At 37.2% G+C, this 14,269-nt stretch overlaps 1 protein-coding gene across 7 annotated transcripts in view; it reads right to left on the bottom strand.

Annotated features, from left to right (window-relative positions):
- The window catches only part of ECT2 (epithelial cell transforming 2), a 64,455-nt gene that overhangs the window by 15,202 nt on the left and 34,984 nt on the right, over window positions 1-14,269 (bottom strand). For all 7 annotated transcript variants that reach the window (XR_003621991.2, XR_003621992.2, XR_009008232.1 and 4 more), the window contains 4 exons: window positions 11,544-11,622; window positions 11,031-11,150; window positions 1,644-1,782; window positions 189-343 (listed from right to left, as the gene is read on the bottom strand). Coding sequence is in view for 4 of the 7 variants with exons in the window: in XM_007197495.2 (XP_007197557.1) it covers window positions 189-343; window positions 1,644-1,782; window positions 11,031-11,150; window positions 11,544-11,622 (493 nt within the window). In the remaining 3 variants the exon portion in view is untranslated. The remainder of the gene's footprint in view (window positions 1-188; window positions 344-1,643; window positions 1,783-11,030; window positions 11,151-11,543; window positions 11,623-14,269) is intronic.

Below are 14,269 nucleotides of genomic sequence, written 5' to 3'. Positions count from 1 at the left end.
AAGAAATGTTTCATGTGTCTATATTTTTAAAAATTTCCTCCAAAACAACTTTTAATCAGTTTTCCTCAATAAACACAACACAAACTCTCCTTCATTCATAATTAACAAGTCATTAGAAACGTACATGTTTAGTCTGTACACTACCATGGAGTTTAAACTTTCATTATAATAGTGGTTTAAGAACTTACAGCATCTGCTTTACAAATGGTGTTGGCTACATGTCGACATAGCATCTTTAGCCAGTTTTCTTTTGGAAGTTCCTCTGATGTCATCTGGAAACTGAGCAGCACATTTGCCTGCTCTGTAGGTGGCCTCACAAGCAAGGCAAAAGCATTATGGCAATCTAGGGTTCCAGAATAATCACAAACATTAAATGTTACTCCTTGGAAAATGACAGACTTAACACAAGTTAAGTTCCCTCAGAGCAATGAAATTCCAAAAAATTATCTCTTCTCTACCTTTTCTGTCCCTTCTGTTTTTAACTGGACAAAGAATAGCATCATACTAAGTTGAAACACTGGAAAGAATTATAATAGTATGTACCATGTGAGGAACAAACAATGATATTGTTAAGTAAGCAGTATTTTCCATGACATTAATATTTTCTTTGATGGAGTTTTAAAAAATTATATCATTTCTTAGAATTCTAGAATTTAAGTTTTAAATTAAAGTGACACTGTAAGAATAATTCAATAATTCAACCTATTTAAATCAAGTTCAAAGAAATAAAATACTCAAATATTAAAATTGTTACAAAATGTTTTATGATCAAGATGCTAAAACAGAACCTATTTTAAACAATGAAGTCTTCCATAATTATAATCCAAAAATATAGAGATCATTTAAGTGAATGCTCTATGTAACCTTTAATAAATACAGAATTTGACAACTGAGTAAAGATAGCAATATAAGTTGCCATTCAAGTTTTTTTTTATTGTTTCTCATAAATTAAAAGTTTTCCATCATTTGAGGATGGGATCAGTAATGGAACCAGTTTACACTGTAAAAATATATGCCTAAACAAGCAAAATATTGCCAGGCACACACATCACTAGGTACTATTTTAAAAAATGATACTGCGTCAGTAGGTATAAACTTTTCCCAATTTCAGGCCTTCAAAGAATCCTCTCTAACACTCCCAAAGTATAGAGTAAAAGCTTTCCTTAATACACATTTGAGCCCATGTTGAGTCTACCATAGTTACTTTGGGTGTACTTACTCATGCACATCTATTCCTGGTCATATCCTAAGTGTATCCCTAACAATACAGCCATTGGCAACAGGGAAGGTTACAAGCTGTGGGGCACAGGTAATAGACTACAATTGCCTTTGGATTCTGAAGGAATAAAAATAAGTTTTGGTGTGGGAATGGGCACTATTTTGACATGTAACCATTCAAAAGCTCTCTGTCCCTTAAGAGATGAAGATATCCTTCAGATTGAGATAGTATTTTCATTTGAAAAAAATTAAAAATCTCCCAGTTCCTAGAGATGTAGTTGAAGTATAAGAACAATTACTTTGCCAGAACTAACCAACAATATTTAAAGATAATTTACCAGTTTAAAAAATATATATAAGGGAATCAAACTTTCAATGAATATAAACTATTTTTATCTAGCCAATAGTTTATCCAACGACCATACCTTCTGTCTCTCGTATGTCTAGCACCTTCTTAATCTGAGAAAGAGGCATTAGATGAATATGCTTAAGAGAAGCTGGGGGTCGGGTCTGGCCATGAGGACTCCTAAAAGTGCCAATAACCTTGTGTCGTTTTCTTGCTATCTGATTATAGAAAAAAAAAAAAAAGTCATCATCAGTAACATAAAAACAAACACCAAATGCTTAAAAATAAAATGGCACTAATCACATAAATCTATATGCAGCTTATTTAACTACCAGTCATTCCAAAATTACTATCTGATAAGAAGCATAGTTACTATGTGACAAATTCATACATGTAACTATGTAGCAGAAATGCTCATGTTTATATGAGAAGAGCTCAAAAGTCAGGAAAACAGGATACATGGAAAAGATCCCAGAGGTGTGAAAGAACTTAGAAGCACAGTGAGAAGTAACAGCATCAAAGGATGAAGGAACCTTCAGTAAAAGGCCTTGAATTCGGAAAGGGGAATCATTGCTCTGGGATTGCTGCCTTGGGTTCAAAAGATAATTGATTTCAGTGTAAGAGCAGAATACACAATTATCTCAGATGCTGTGCAAGGCACTGAGGATAAAGGAGTGAATAATACAGAAATGGTTCTGGCCCTCATGATACCTACATACTACTGAAAAATAGGAAAATTAAAGTAACTAAATAATACATTAAAAATTGATACAAATTATAAAGTCAAGGTGCTATGTTAAGATATAACTTTACCTAAACTGGGAACTCATGCAAAGGAAGACATAGGTAAAGTAATGCTGGAGAAGACAGGAGCAAAACCAGAAAGGACCCTGGGACTCATTACGTATTTGAGTTCTGTGAATTTTATCTTTGTCTTTAAATTTATTGTTTTCATTTCCATGAAATCCTAGTATATTATTTTGCCTTTTTAAAAGAACATTTCTTTGGGGGTTATAATCATCAATTGAAAGACATTAACACAAAGTGATTTAGATTAAGCTACTTAATGAATTGAGATTGACTGGTCATCATCATGAATACGACAAAGTAAGGCTGAAAAATGTACTGTTGATAGCTTGTGTTGGCTAATGAGAAAAGATCAAAAGACAGTATCATATTCACATTGATGCAGAAATATGACACAGATCTATGATACATATCAAATATTAAAAGCCCATTTTCATTAATATATGAAAAAAGCAGATTCTTTAAATAATTATTTCCACTGTACTATTTGAATATACTTTTAATTTAGCTAAGCAAAATAAATAATTTTAAGGTTCATTTTTAAAAAGGAAAGACAATGACAAGTGCTAATATTGATGATACAAATGCTAGTCCATCAATGTAAAAACTCAAAGTACAGATACATCACCTGTCATGTTTAAGTGAAGTCAGTTTAGATGTTATCTATTTTAAATGCTTTTAACTTTTACCATTCTCTTCATTCCAAATTTGCTCAAAGTTTTTTTTTTTTTAAACAAACAAGCTAAAGAATAAGAGTTTATAAATCTAAAAGTCCAAATTATAAATCTGGAGTCCAAATTTAATGTTAGCAATAGAAATGTTACAGTTAATGTGATTCTGACATGCAGACTAAGAGAGAGGAGAACAAAAAGTCACTGAATTCAGGAAGATAAAGGAAGTGAGAAGCCAGGGTATCAGACAACAGACTTGGAGGCTACAAGGAATGACCAAATGGCAGGAATTAAAATGGAAGGTAAGTCAATGAGCCAGTTGTAGAAGACTTCACAAAAATTGAGGGGGATGTAAAATAAAAAAATTTAAAGTAAGCCTCAACTATCTAAGGATTAAGAGGATAAAGACCAGAATGGATTAGCAAAGGAAGTACAGATAACCTCACCTATTAGATGAATGGAGCCAGCTGACCTATGAACAGTCAACAGGAAAAACTTACAAAAGCTTAAATGAAAGCAAATAAACAGAACTACTAAGCAGCTACATGGTACTCAGTGAACATGATACTGCAGATTCAAATAAAATATGATCAAAAATTGACTCTACCTAGCCCCTGTTCTCAAAAGCAGAGCAGGCTAAAGCTCTCATTATGGGGAGACAAGTAGTTCAGAATTATCTGCCTCATGATTTTTTATAACTTTCTCAGTTCAGGGTAAGGTCAATTGTGTACAATATTTTCACTGCCTTTACTTTTGTGTTTTGTGACAGTACTGACCAAATGAAAATACCATTTTCCACTAACCTCACAACAACAAAACTGTTTAACACAAGTAAATTTTTGGTGAGATTTTATTGCATCTGTAACTGTACTTGGCTTGTTCTCTAAGATTCCCTTGTATTTATACTTTAAAAACTAATGTGCAGGAGACCTTCAAGATGGCGGAGGAGTAAGACCCAGAGATCATCTTCCTCTCCACAAATACATCAGAAATACATCTACGTGTGGAACAACTCCTACAGAACACCTACTGAATGCTGCCAGAAGACCTCAGACTTACCAAAAGGCAAGAAACTCCCCACGTACCTGGGTAGGGCAAAAGAAAAAAGGAAAAACAGAGACAAAAGAATAGGGACGGGACCTGCACCAGTGGGAGGGAGCTGTGGAGGAAAAGTTTCCACACATTAGGAAGCCCGTTCACTGGTGGAGACAGGGGGGTGCGGGGGGGGGGAAGCTTCAGCGCCATGGAGGAGAGTGCAGCAACAGGGGTTCGGAGGGCAAAGCGGAGAGATTCCCACATAGAGGATTGGTGCCAACAAGCACTCACCAGCCCGAGAGGCTTGTCTGCTCACCCGCCGGGGTGGGCGGGGGCTGGGAGCTGAGGCTCGGGCTTCGGTCGGATCCCAGGGAGAGGACTGGGGTTGGCTGTGCCAACACGGCCTGAAGGGGGCTAGCGTGCAACAGCTAGCCGGGAGGGAGTCCAGGAAAAGATCTGGAGCTGCCAAAGAGGCAAGAGACCATTGTTTCAGGGTGCAAGAGGAGAGGGGATTCAGAGCACCACCTAAACGGGCTCCAGAGACGGCGCGAGCCACAGCTATCAGTGTGGACACCAGAGCCGGCATGACACCCTAAGGCTGCTGCTGCAGCCACCAAGAAGCCTGTGTGCGAGCACAGGTCACTCTCCACACCACCCCTCCCGGGAGCCTGTGCAGCCCGCCACTGCCAGGGTCCCGCGATCCAGGGACAACTTCCCTGGGAGAACACACAGCGCGCCTCAGGCTGCTGTAATGCCACGTGGGCCTCTGCTGCTGCAGTCTCGCCCTGCATTCCGTACCCCTCCCTCCCCCTGGCCTGAGTGAGCCAGAGCCCCCTAATCAGCTGCTCCTTTAACCCCGTCCTGTCTGGGTGGGAACAGATGTGCTCAGGCAACCTACATGCAGAGGCGGGGCCAAATCCAAAGCTGAACCCCAGGAGCTGTGGGAACACAGAAGAGAAAGAAAATCTCTCCCAGCAGCTTCAGGAGCAGCAGACTAAATCTCCACAGTCAACTTGATGTACCCTGCATACGTGGAATACCTGAATAGACAACGAATCATCCCAAATTGAGGAGGTAGACTTTGGGAGCAACTGTAGGCTTGGGGTTTGCTTTCTGCATCTCATTTGTGTCTGGTCTTATGTTTATCTTAGTTTAGTATTTATAGAGTTTATTATCATTGGTAGATTTGTTTATTGCTTTGGTTGCTCTCTTTCTTTTTTTTTTTTTAATATATAGATTTTTTTTCCCTTTTCTCTTTTTGTGAATGTGTATGCTTCTTTGTGTGATTCTGTCTGTATAGCATTGCTTTTACCATTTGTCCTAAGGCTCTGTCTGTCCGCTTTTTTTTTTTTTAGTATAGTTTTTGGTGCTTGTTATCATTGGTGGATTTGTTCTTTGCTTTGGTCGCTCTCTTCTTTCTTTCTTTTCTTTTTTTTAATTACTTCCTTTTTTTAATTTTTAATAACATTTTTATTTTTTATTTTAATAACTTTATTTTATTTATTTTTCTTTCTTTATGTCTTTTTTTCCTCCCTTTTCTTCTGAGCCATGTGGCTAACAGGGTCTTGGTGCTCCAGCCAGGTGTCAGGCCTGTGCCTCTGACGTGGGAGAGCCGAGTTCAGGACACTGGTCTACCAGAGACCTCCTGGCTCCACGTGATATCAAACGGTGAAAGCTCTCCCAGAGATCTCCATCTCAACGCTAAGACCCAGATCCACTCAATGACCAGCAAGCTACAGGGCTGGACATCCTATGCCAAACAACTAGCAAGACAGGAACACAACCCTACCCATGAGCAGAGAGGCTGCCTAAAATCATAAGGTCACAGACACCACAAAACACACCACCAGATGTGGTCATGTCCACCAGAAAGACAAAATCCAGCCTCATCCACCAGAACACAGGCACCAGTCCCCTCCACCAGGAAGCCTACAAAACCCACTGAACCAACTTTAGCTACTGGGGGCAGACACCAAAAACAATGCGAACTACGAACCTGCAGCCTGTGAAAAGGAAACCCCAAACACAGTAAGTTAAGAAAAATGAGAAGACAGAGAAACACACAGCAGATGAAGGAGCAAGGTAAAAACCCACCAGACCAAACAAATGAAGAGGAAATAGGCAGTGTACCCGAAAAAGAATTCAGAGTAATGATAGTAAAGATGATCCAAAATCTTGGAAATAGAATGGAGGAAATACAAGAAGTGTTTAACACGGAAATAGAAGAACTAAAGAGCAAATAAACAATGATGAACAGCTCAATAAATGAAATTAAAAACTCTCTAGAAGGAATCAATAGCAGAATAACTGAGAAAGAAGAACGGATAAGTGACCTGGAAGATAACATAGTGGAAATAACTACCGCAGAGCAGAAGAAAAAAAGAATGAAAAGAACTGAGGACAGTCTCAGAGACCTCTGGGACAACATTAAACACACCAACATTCAAATTATAGGGGTCCCAGAAGATGAAGAGAAAAAGAAAGGGACTGAGAAAATATTTAAAGAGATTATAGTTGAAAATTTCCCTAATATGGGAAAGGAAATAGTCAATCAAATCCAGGAAGCACAGAGAGTCCCATACAGGATAAATCCAAGGAGAAACACGCCAAGACACAAATTAATCAAACTATTAAAAATTAAATACAAAGAAAAAATATTAAAAGCAGCAAGGGAAAAACAACAAATAACATACAAGGGAATCCCCATAAGGTTAACAGCTGATCCTTCAGCAGAAACTCTGCAAGCCAGAAGGGAGTAGCAGGACATATTTAAAGTGATGAAAGGGAAAAACCTACAACCAAGATTACTCTACCCAGCAAGGATCTCATTCAGATTCAACAGAGAAATTAAAACCTTTACAGACAAGCAAAAGCTAAGAGAATTCAGCACCACCAAACCAGATTTACAACAAATGCTAAAGGAACTTATCTAGGCAGGAAAAACAAAAGAAGGAAAAGACCTACAGTAAGAAACCCAAAACAATTAAGAAAATGGTAATAGGAACATACATATCGATAACTACCTTAAATGTAAATGGATTAAATGTTCCAACCAAAAGACACAGACTGGCTGAATGGATACAAAAACAAGACCTGTATATATGCTGTCTACAAGAGACCCACTTCAGACCTAGGGACACACACAGACTGAAAGTGAGGGGAAGGAAAAAGATATTCCATGCAAAAGAAAGCTGGAGGAGCAATTCTCGTATCAGACAAAATAGACTTTAAAACAAAGACTATTACAAGAGACAAAGAAGTACACTACATAATGATCAAGCGATCAATCCAAGAAGATACAACAATTGTAAATATTTATGCACCCAACATAGGAGCACCCCAATGCATAAGGCAAATGCTAACAGCCATAAAAGGAGAAATCAACAGTAACGCATTCATAGTAGGGGACTTTAACACCCCACTTTCACCAATGGACAGATCATCCAAAATGAAAATAAATAAGGAAACACAAGCTTTAAATGACACATTAAACAAGGTGGACTTAATTGATATTTATAGGACATTCCATCCAAAACAAGAGAATACACTTTCTTCTCAAGTGCTTACAGAACATTTCCCAGGATAGATCATATCTTGGGTCACAAATAAAACCTTGGTAAATTTAAGAAAATTGAAATCGTATCAAGTATCTTTTCCGACCACAACACTATCAGACTAGATATCAATTACAGAAAAAAATCTGTAAAAAATACAAACACATGGAGGCTGAACAGTACACTAGTAAAGAACCAAGAGATAACTGAAGAAATCAAAGGAGAAATCAAAAAATACCTAGAAACAAATGACAATGAAAACATGATGACCCAAAACCCATGGGATGCAGCAAAAGCAGTTCTAAGAGGGAATTTTATAGCAATACAATCCTACCTCAAGAAACAAGAAACATCTCAAATAAAGAACCTAACCTTACACCTAAAGCAATTAGAGAAAGAAGAACAAAAAAACCCCAAAGTTAGCAAAAGGAAAGAAATCATAAAGATCAGATCAGAAATAAATGAAAAAGAAATGAAGGAAACAATAGCAAAGATCAATAAAACTAAAAGCTGGTTCTTTGAGAAAATAAACCAAATTGATAAACCATTAGCCAGACTCATCAAGAAAAAAAAGGGAGGGCTTCCCTGGTGGCACAGTGGTTGAGAGTCTGCCTGCCAATGCAGGGGACACGGGTTCGTGCCCCGGTCCGGGAATATCCCACATGCCGCGGAGCGGCTAGGCCTGTGAGCCACAACTACTGAGCCTGCGCGTCTGGAGCCCGTGCTCCGCAACGGGAGAGGCCGCGACAGTGAGAGGTCCGCGCACCGCGATGAAGAATGGCCCCCGCTCGCCGCAACTGGAGCAAGCCCTTGCACAGAAACAAAGACCCAACACAGCCAAAAATAAATAAATAAATTTTTAAAAAAAGGGAGAAGACTCAAATCAATAGAATTAGAAATGAAATACGAAAAGTAACAACTGACAATGCAGAAAATACAAAGGATTATGAGAGATTACTGCAAGCAACTATATTCCAAGAAAATGGACAACCTGGAAGAAATGGACAAATTCTTAGAAACGCACAACCTTCCGAGACTGAACCAGGAAGAAATAGAAAATATGAACAGACCAATCACAAGCACTGAAATTGAAACTATGATTAAAAATATTCCAACAAACAAAAGCCCAGGATCAGATGGCTTCACAGGTGAATTCTATCAAACATATAGAGAAGAGCTAACACCTATCCTTCTCAAACTCTTCCAAAATACAGCAGAGGGAGGAACACACCCAAATTCATTTTACGAGGCCACCATCACCATGATACCAAAACTAGACAAAGATGTCACAAAGAAAGAAAACTACAGGCCAATATCACTGATGAACACAGATGGAAAATTTCTTAACAAAATACTAGCAAACAGAATCCAACAGCACAGTAAAAGGGTCATACACCATGATCAAGTGGGGTTTATCCCAGGAATGCAAGGATTCTTCAATACACACAAATGCCCATTGACAGATGAATGGATGAAGAAGATGGAATATTACTCAGCCATAAAAAGGAACAAAATTGGGTCATTTGTAGAGACGTAGATGGATCTAGAGACTGTCATACAGAGTGAAGTAAGTCAGAAAGAGAGAAATATTGTATATTAATGCATATATGTGGAGCCTAGAAAAATGGTACAGATGAACCAGTTTGCAGGGCAGAAATAGAGACACAAATGTAGAGAACAAACGTTATGGACACCAAGGGGGAAAGTGGTGGTGTGATGAATTGGGAGATTGGGATTGACATATATACACTAATATGTATAAAATGGATAACTAATAAGAACCTGCTGTATAAAAAAATAAATAAAATTGAAAAATTAAAAATAATAACCCAAAAAACCCAGAAAAACAAAGAGTCATGTACCACATGTTCATTTCAGCTCTATTTATAATAGCCAGGACATGGAAGCAACCTAAGTGTCTGTCCATCAACAGATGAATGGATAAAGAAGATGTGGCACATATATACAATGGAATATTACTCAGCCATAAAAAGAAACAAAACTGAGTTATTTGTAGTGAGGTGGATGGACCTAGAGTCTGTCATACAGAGTGAAGTTAAGTCAGAAAGAGAAAAACAAATACCATATGGTAACACATATATATGGAATACAAAAAAAAAAAGGTTCTGAAGAACCTAGGGGCAGGATAGGAATAAAGATGCAGATGTAGAGAATGGACTTGAGGACATGGGGAGGGCGAAGGGTAAACTGGGACGAAGTGAGAGAGTGGCATGGACATATATACACTACCAAATGCAAAACAGATAGCTAGTGGGAAGCAGCCGCATAGCACAGGGAGATCAGCTTGGTGCTTTGTGACCACCTAGTGGGGTGGGATAGGGATGGTGGGAGGGAGATGCAAGCGGGAGGAGATATCGGGATATATGTATATGTACAGCTGATTCATTTTGTTATAAAGCAGAAACTAACACACCATTGTAAATCAATTATACTCCAATAAAGATGTTAAAAAAAAAAAAAACTAATGTGCATGATATAAGAGGATAGCACTAGATAAGAAGTGAAGTAGAAAGGAATAAAAGGAAGAAGTATAAATTTTAAAGAAAAAGGCAACTCATCAAATCACTTCAATGAATGCAACAAAAAGTTACCCAATAACACAAATGTCAAATGAGTCTCCTGGTTAATGACTTTATCGTTAGAAGATAGAACGTGTTCTATCTTCTGAGATGAAAGAAAATACATTCCTTTATATCCCCCAATTAGACTGTTTAGTTGATTAAAAATACACGAATAAAAGAATGAAAGGGGTTGAAAAAGCACATAAATATAATTCAATCTGCCTGTAGGAGTAATATGGGGAAAAAATTTAATTTGGATAGATAAGAATTTTAGAATTAGAATCATTGCACCGCATCTGATAAACTGACAATTAACTCACTCTAAAACCTGCAGACTTAAGGAAGAAATCAGGGGATTATAAATTCATTATATTAAATAATCAAGTTATCTCCTTCTTCAACAAAATACTGATTTCTTTGCTGGAAAAATCTACTTAAATTTCAAAAAGAACTCATAATTATTTTGTAAATCTTGAAGAAATATACAGAGATACAAGAAGTTCCTAAAATTCTTCACCGAAGCATTTATTTGCATGGAAATAAACTAAATTTTCATTGTGACCTGGATTTGAAGTCATGAAAAATCATCACATTTCTTAATATTAGGTCTTCTCCTAAAAGCATTCAATTAATAGTATTAAATCAACAACCAGTCTCATCAAAAAAATGTGATTAAGTTCACTTTACTTTAAGCTTATTTACTTTAATCACTTAATTAAATTAAAGTTATTGTAATTAAATCAAAGTTTGGTTTTAAACATTCAGTGAAGTCACACAAAACAGCAATGTTATTATACTGTATTAAGGACAACTTTACCTCTAGGCAGTCATTGAAGAGGAAGAGGGTTACTTGTTCTCCTCTGTCACAGGGGTGCTCACCTAGAGAAACTGTTTCAACTCGCTGAACTAAGCTTCGGTGAGAAGATAAAAGATTAGCCTGAATAGATTGAAAATATTAATAAAAGAGATTACTTTATAGCAAATAATTTTTAAAAGTTAAAATTTAAAAGAAAGTTGTGTTGAGATTCTGTTTATATTATAACTGCAGAATTGAAATACAGTTGAGCCTTTAACAACACAGGTTTGAACTGTGCTGGTCCACTTATACACAGTTTTTTTTTTCAATAAATAAGTACTACAGTACTACATGATCCACAGTTGGTTGAATCCATGAAAACAGAACCACAGAAACAAAGAGCCAACTATAAAGTTATATGCAGATTTTCTACTGCACTGGTGGGGCAGGTGCCCTTAACTCCCAGTTGTTCAAGGGTCAACTGTTAACAAGAAAAAGAAAATAAGTTGACAATCATCAAAAATGAATACCTACTGGACATCCATCTACTTCATAAACAACATCGAAAATTTGCTTTTGAGCTTCTGTCTTTCTCTTATCCTCATTAATATGGCTGAAAAATTAATAAGGTTACTTTTAGAACAACAGACTATAAAAACTGTACATACATACATCTCGTGTCACAAACAAAAATCCTTCCATGTGAGTCTATCTTAATTTTGATACTTGTATCTGTTAAAATATTCCCTAAAAGTATCCCACTACATTAAAAAACATTTCATACAACCCTTCAGAAAAGTATATTTTGCTTTAGTCCTTACTATATTCTGTCTTTTTTTTAAACTATACTCACTATATACTTCCTAAAATACGTTACACTGGTATAAACTTCAGGTTAACACAATCTAACTGTAAGTTCAGGTAAGGTTTTATGCAAATCATTCCTAAGTCATATGCTAATCATTTCACTGAAATAAAAATTAAGACTACTGGACAAGATGGAATAAGGAGGAAAAAAATATACTCTGCCTGAAACAACTAAAAAAAACAAACCATCAAAGTATAAAGAAACAGGGTTCTCAAGTCACTGGAAGTCAATTCCTGTGAGACAGGAAACAGTGCAAGGCCAATTATATCTTGTCTACAAAAGATACACTTTACACACAAAGACATAAATAGACTGAAAGTAAAATGATGAAAAAGAGCACAATATATTCTCAAGTGTACATGGAACATTCCCCAGGATAAGCCATAAAATAGGCCTCAGTTTGAAAGGACTGAAATAATACAAAGTATATTTTCCATAAACAATGAAGTGAAATCAGAAATTGATAACAAAAGGAAACTTTGAAAATTCACAAATATGTGGGAATTAGCCAAAACACTCCTACACAACCAATGGGTCAAGAAGTAATCACAAGGGAAATTAGAAAATACTTTCAGATAAACAAAAACACAAAATTTATGGAATATGACTAAAGCAATAGTTAAAGGGAAATTTATAGCTATAAAAGTGTACAATTAGGGGCTTCCCTGGTGGCGCAGTGGTTGAGAATCTGCCTGCCAGTGCAGGGGACACAGGTTGGAGCCCTGGTCCAGGAAGATCCCACATGCTGCGGAGCAACTAAGCCTGTGCGCCACAACTTCTGAGCCTGTGCTCTAGAGCCCACGTGCCATGACTACTGAAGCCTGCACGTCTAGAGCCTGTGCTCCACAACAGGAGAAGCTACCACAATGAGAAGCCCGCGCACCACAATGAAGAGTAGCCCCCGCTCGCCGCAACTAGAGAAAGCCCGTGCACAGCAACGAAGACCCAGTGCAGCCAAAAATAAATAAATAAATAAATTTAAAGAAGTGGAAAAAAAAAAGTGTACAATTAAAAAAATGATGTCAAATCAGTATTCTAACCTTCTACTGTAAGACACTGGGGGGCGGGGGGGAAGAGCAAGCTAAATCTAAAGCAAGCAGGGAAAAAGGAAATCATAAAGATCAGAGTGAAAATGAATGAAACAGAGAATATAAAAATAATAGAAAAAAATCAACAAAACTAAAAGCTTTTTTCTTTTATGAAAATATGTTAACACTCACTGCTTAATTCGTAGTTCATAGAAAGGATCAAGGAAAATAATGTGTGAGTATGTTAAACCACAAAGTGTTGAAAAACACTATTATCCTGATCCCAAAATAACAAAGCAAAAGCATGAAGGCTGGCTGATTAACATATAATATATAAACATAAGCAAAAGCCAAAATATGCATAATGCTTTCAGCAGCAACAGAAGCTGGTATTCATTAATTTGAGCATTATACTACTGCTGGATCCTTTCACTAGAGCTAGTATCGTTTCTCTCTAGGAGCTCCTTTGCAAGTATTTTTAAGAAACGCTATTTCACACAGAAGCACCTCATGGAATCTCAGAAATCATTTAAATCTATTGAATATGCTTATATGTAAAGCTCAAAGAGGTGAAATGCCCTCGCCCTTCATGAAGCAAAACAATGAACAGCAACAGAGTTTTCAATTCTGATCATATTAGTCAGGAAAAAATCATTTCTGATCAGTGCTATGTCTCCAAGTTAAACCTACAGTAAACAGCTTAAGTTTAACAATCAAGTTCCGTAGTATATTTCTTTGAGTTTATACTTTTAATACATCTCCAATGAACGGTATCAATTTAATTCCATAGAATTCAAAGTAAGAAACAAAAAGTCAAAGCTAATGTGAAAAAAGTATTATAAACTTCTTCTTTTCATCATGGTCAAATTCCCAATTTCCATTTGGGTAGTTTATAAGAATATGAAGACAAAAACAAGCTAAGACTGGAGGTATATGAAGAAAATGTCTACTAGTGTATTTACAACATTTTCAAATTTCTAAACCATTGCTACTCTCTGCATAATAGTTCAATACCGGGCTTCCCTGGTGGCGCAGTGGTTGGGAGTCTGCCTGCCAACACAGGGGACACGGGTTTGAGCCCTGGTCTGGGAGGATCCCACATGCCGCAGAGCAACTAGGCCCGTGAGCCACAACTACTGAGCCTGCGCGTCTGGAGCCTGTGCTCCGCAACAAGAGAGGCCGCGATAGTGAGAGGCCCGCGCACCGCGATGAAGGGTGGCCCCCACTTGCCGCAGCTGGAGAAAGCCCTCGTGCAGAAACGAAGACCCAACACAGCCATAAATAAATAAATAAATAAATAAATAAATAAATAATAGTTCAATACCTTCAGAAATATGTTTTTAATTATTGTATGCTTAACAATA

Source organism: Balaenoptera acutorostrata, chromosome 4 (assembly GCF_949987535.1).
Source record: "Balaenoptera acutorostrata chromosome 4, mBalAcu1.1, whole genome shotgun sequence".
Classification (NCBI taxonomy): Eukaryota; Metazoa; Chordata; class Mammalia; order Artiodactyla; family Balaenopteridae; genus Balaenoptera; species Balaenoptera acutorostrata.
Note: the sequence above shows the minus strand (reverse complement) of the source record. Positions and strands in the feature narration are given on the sequence as shown.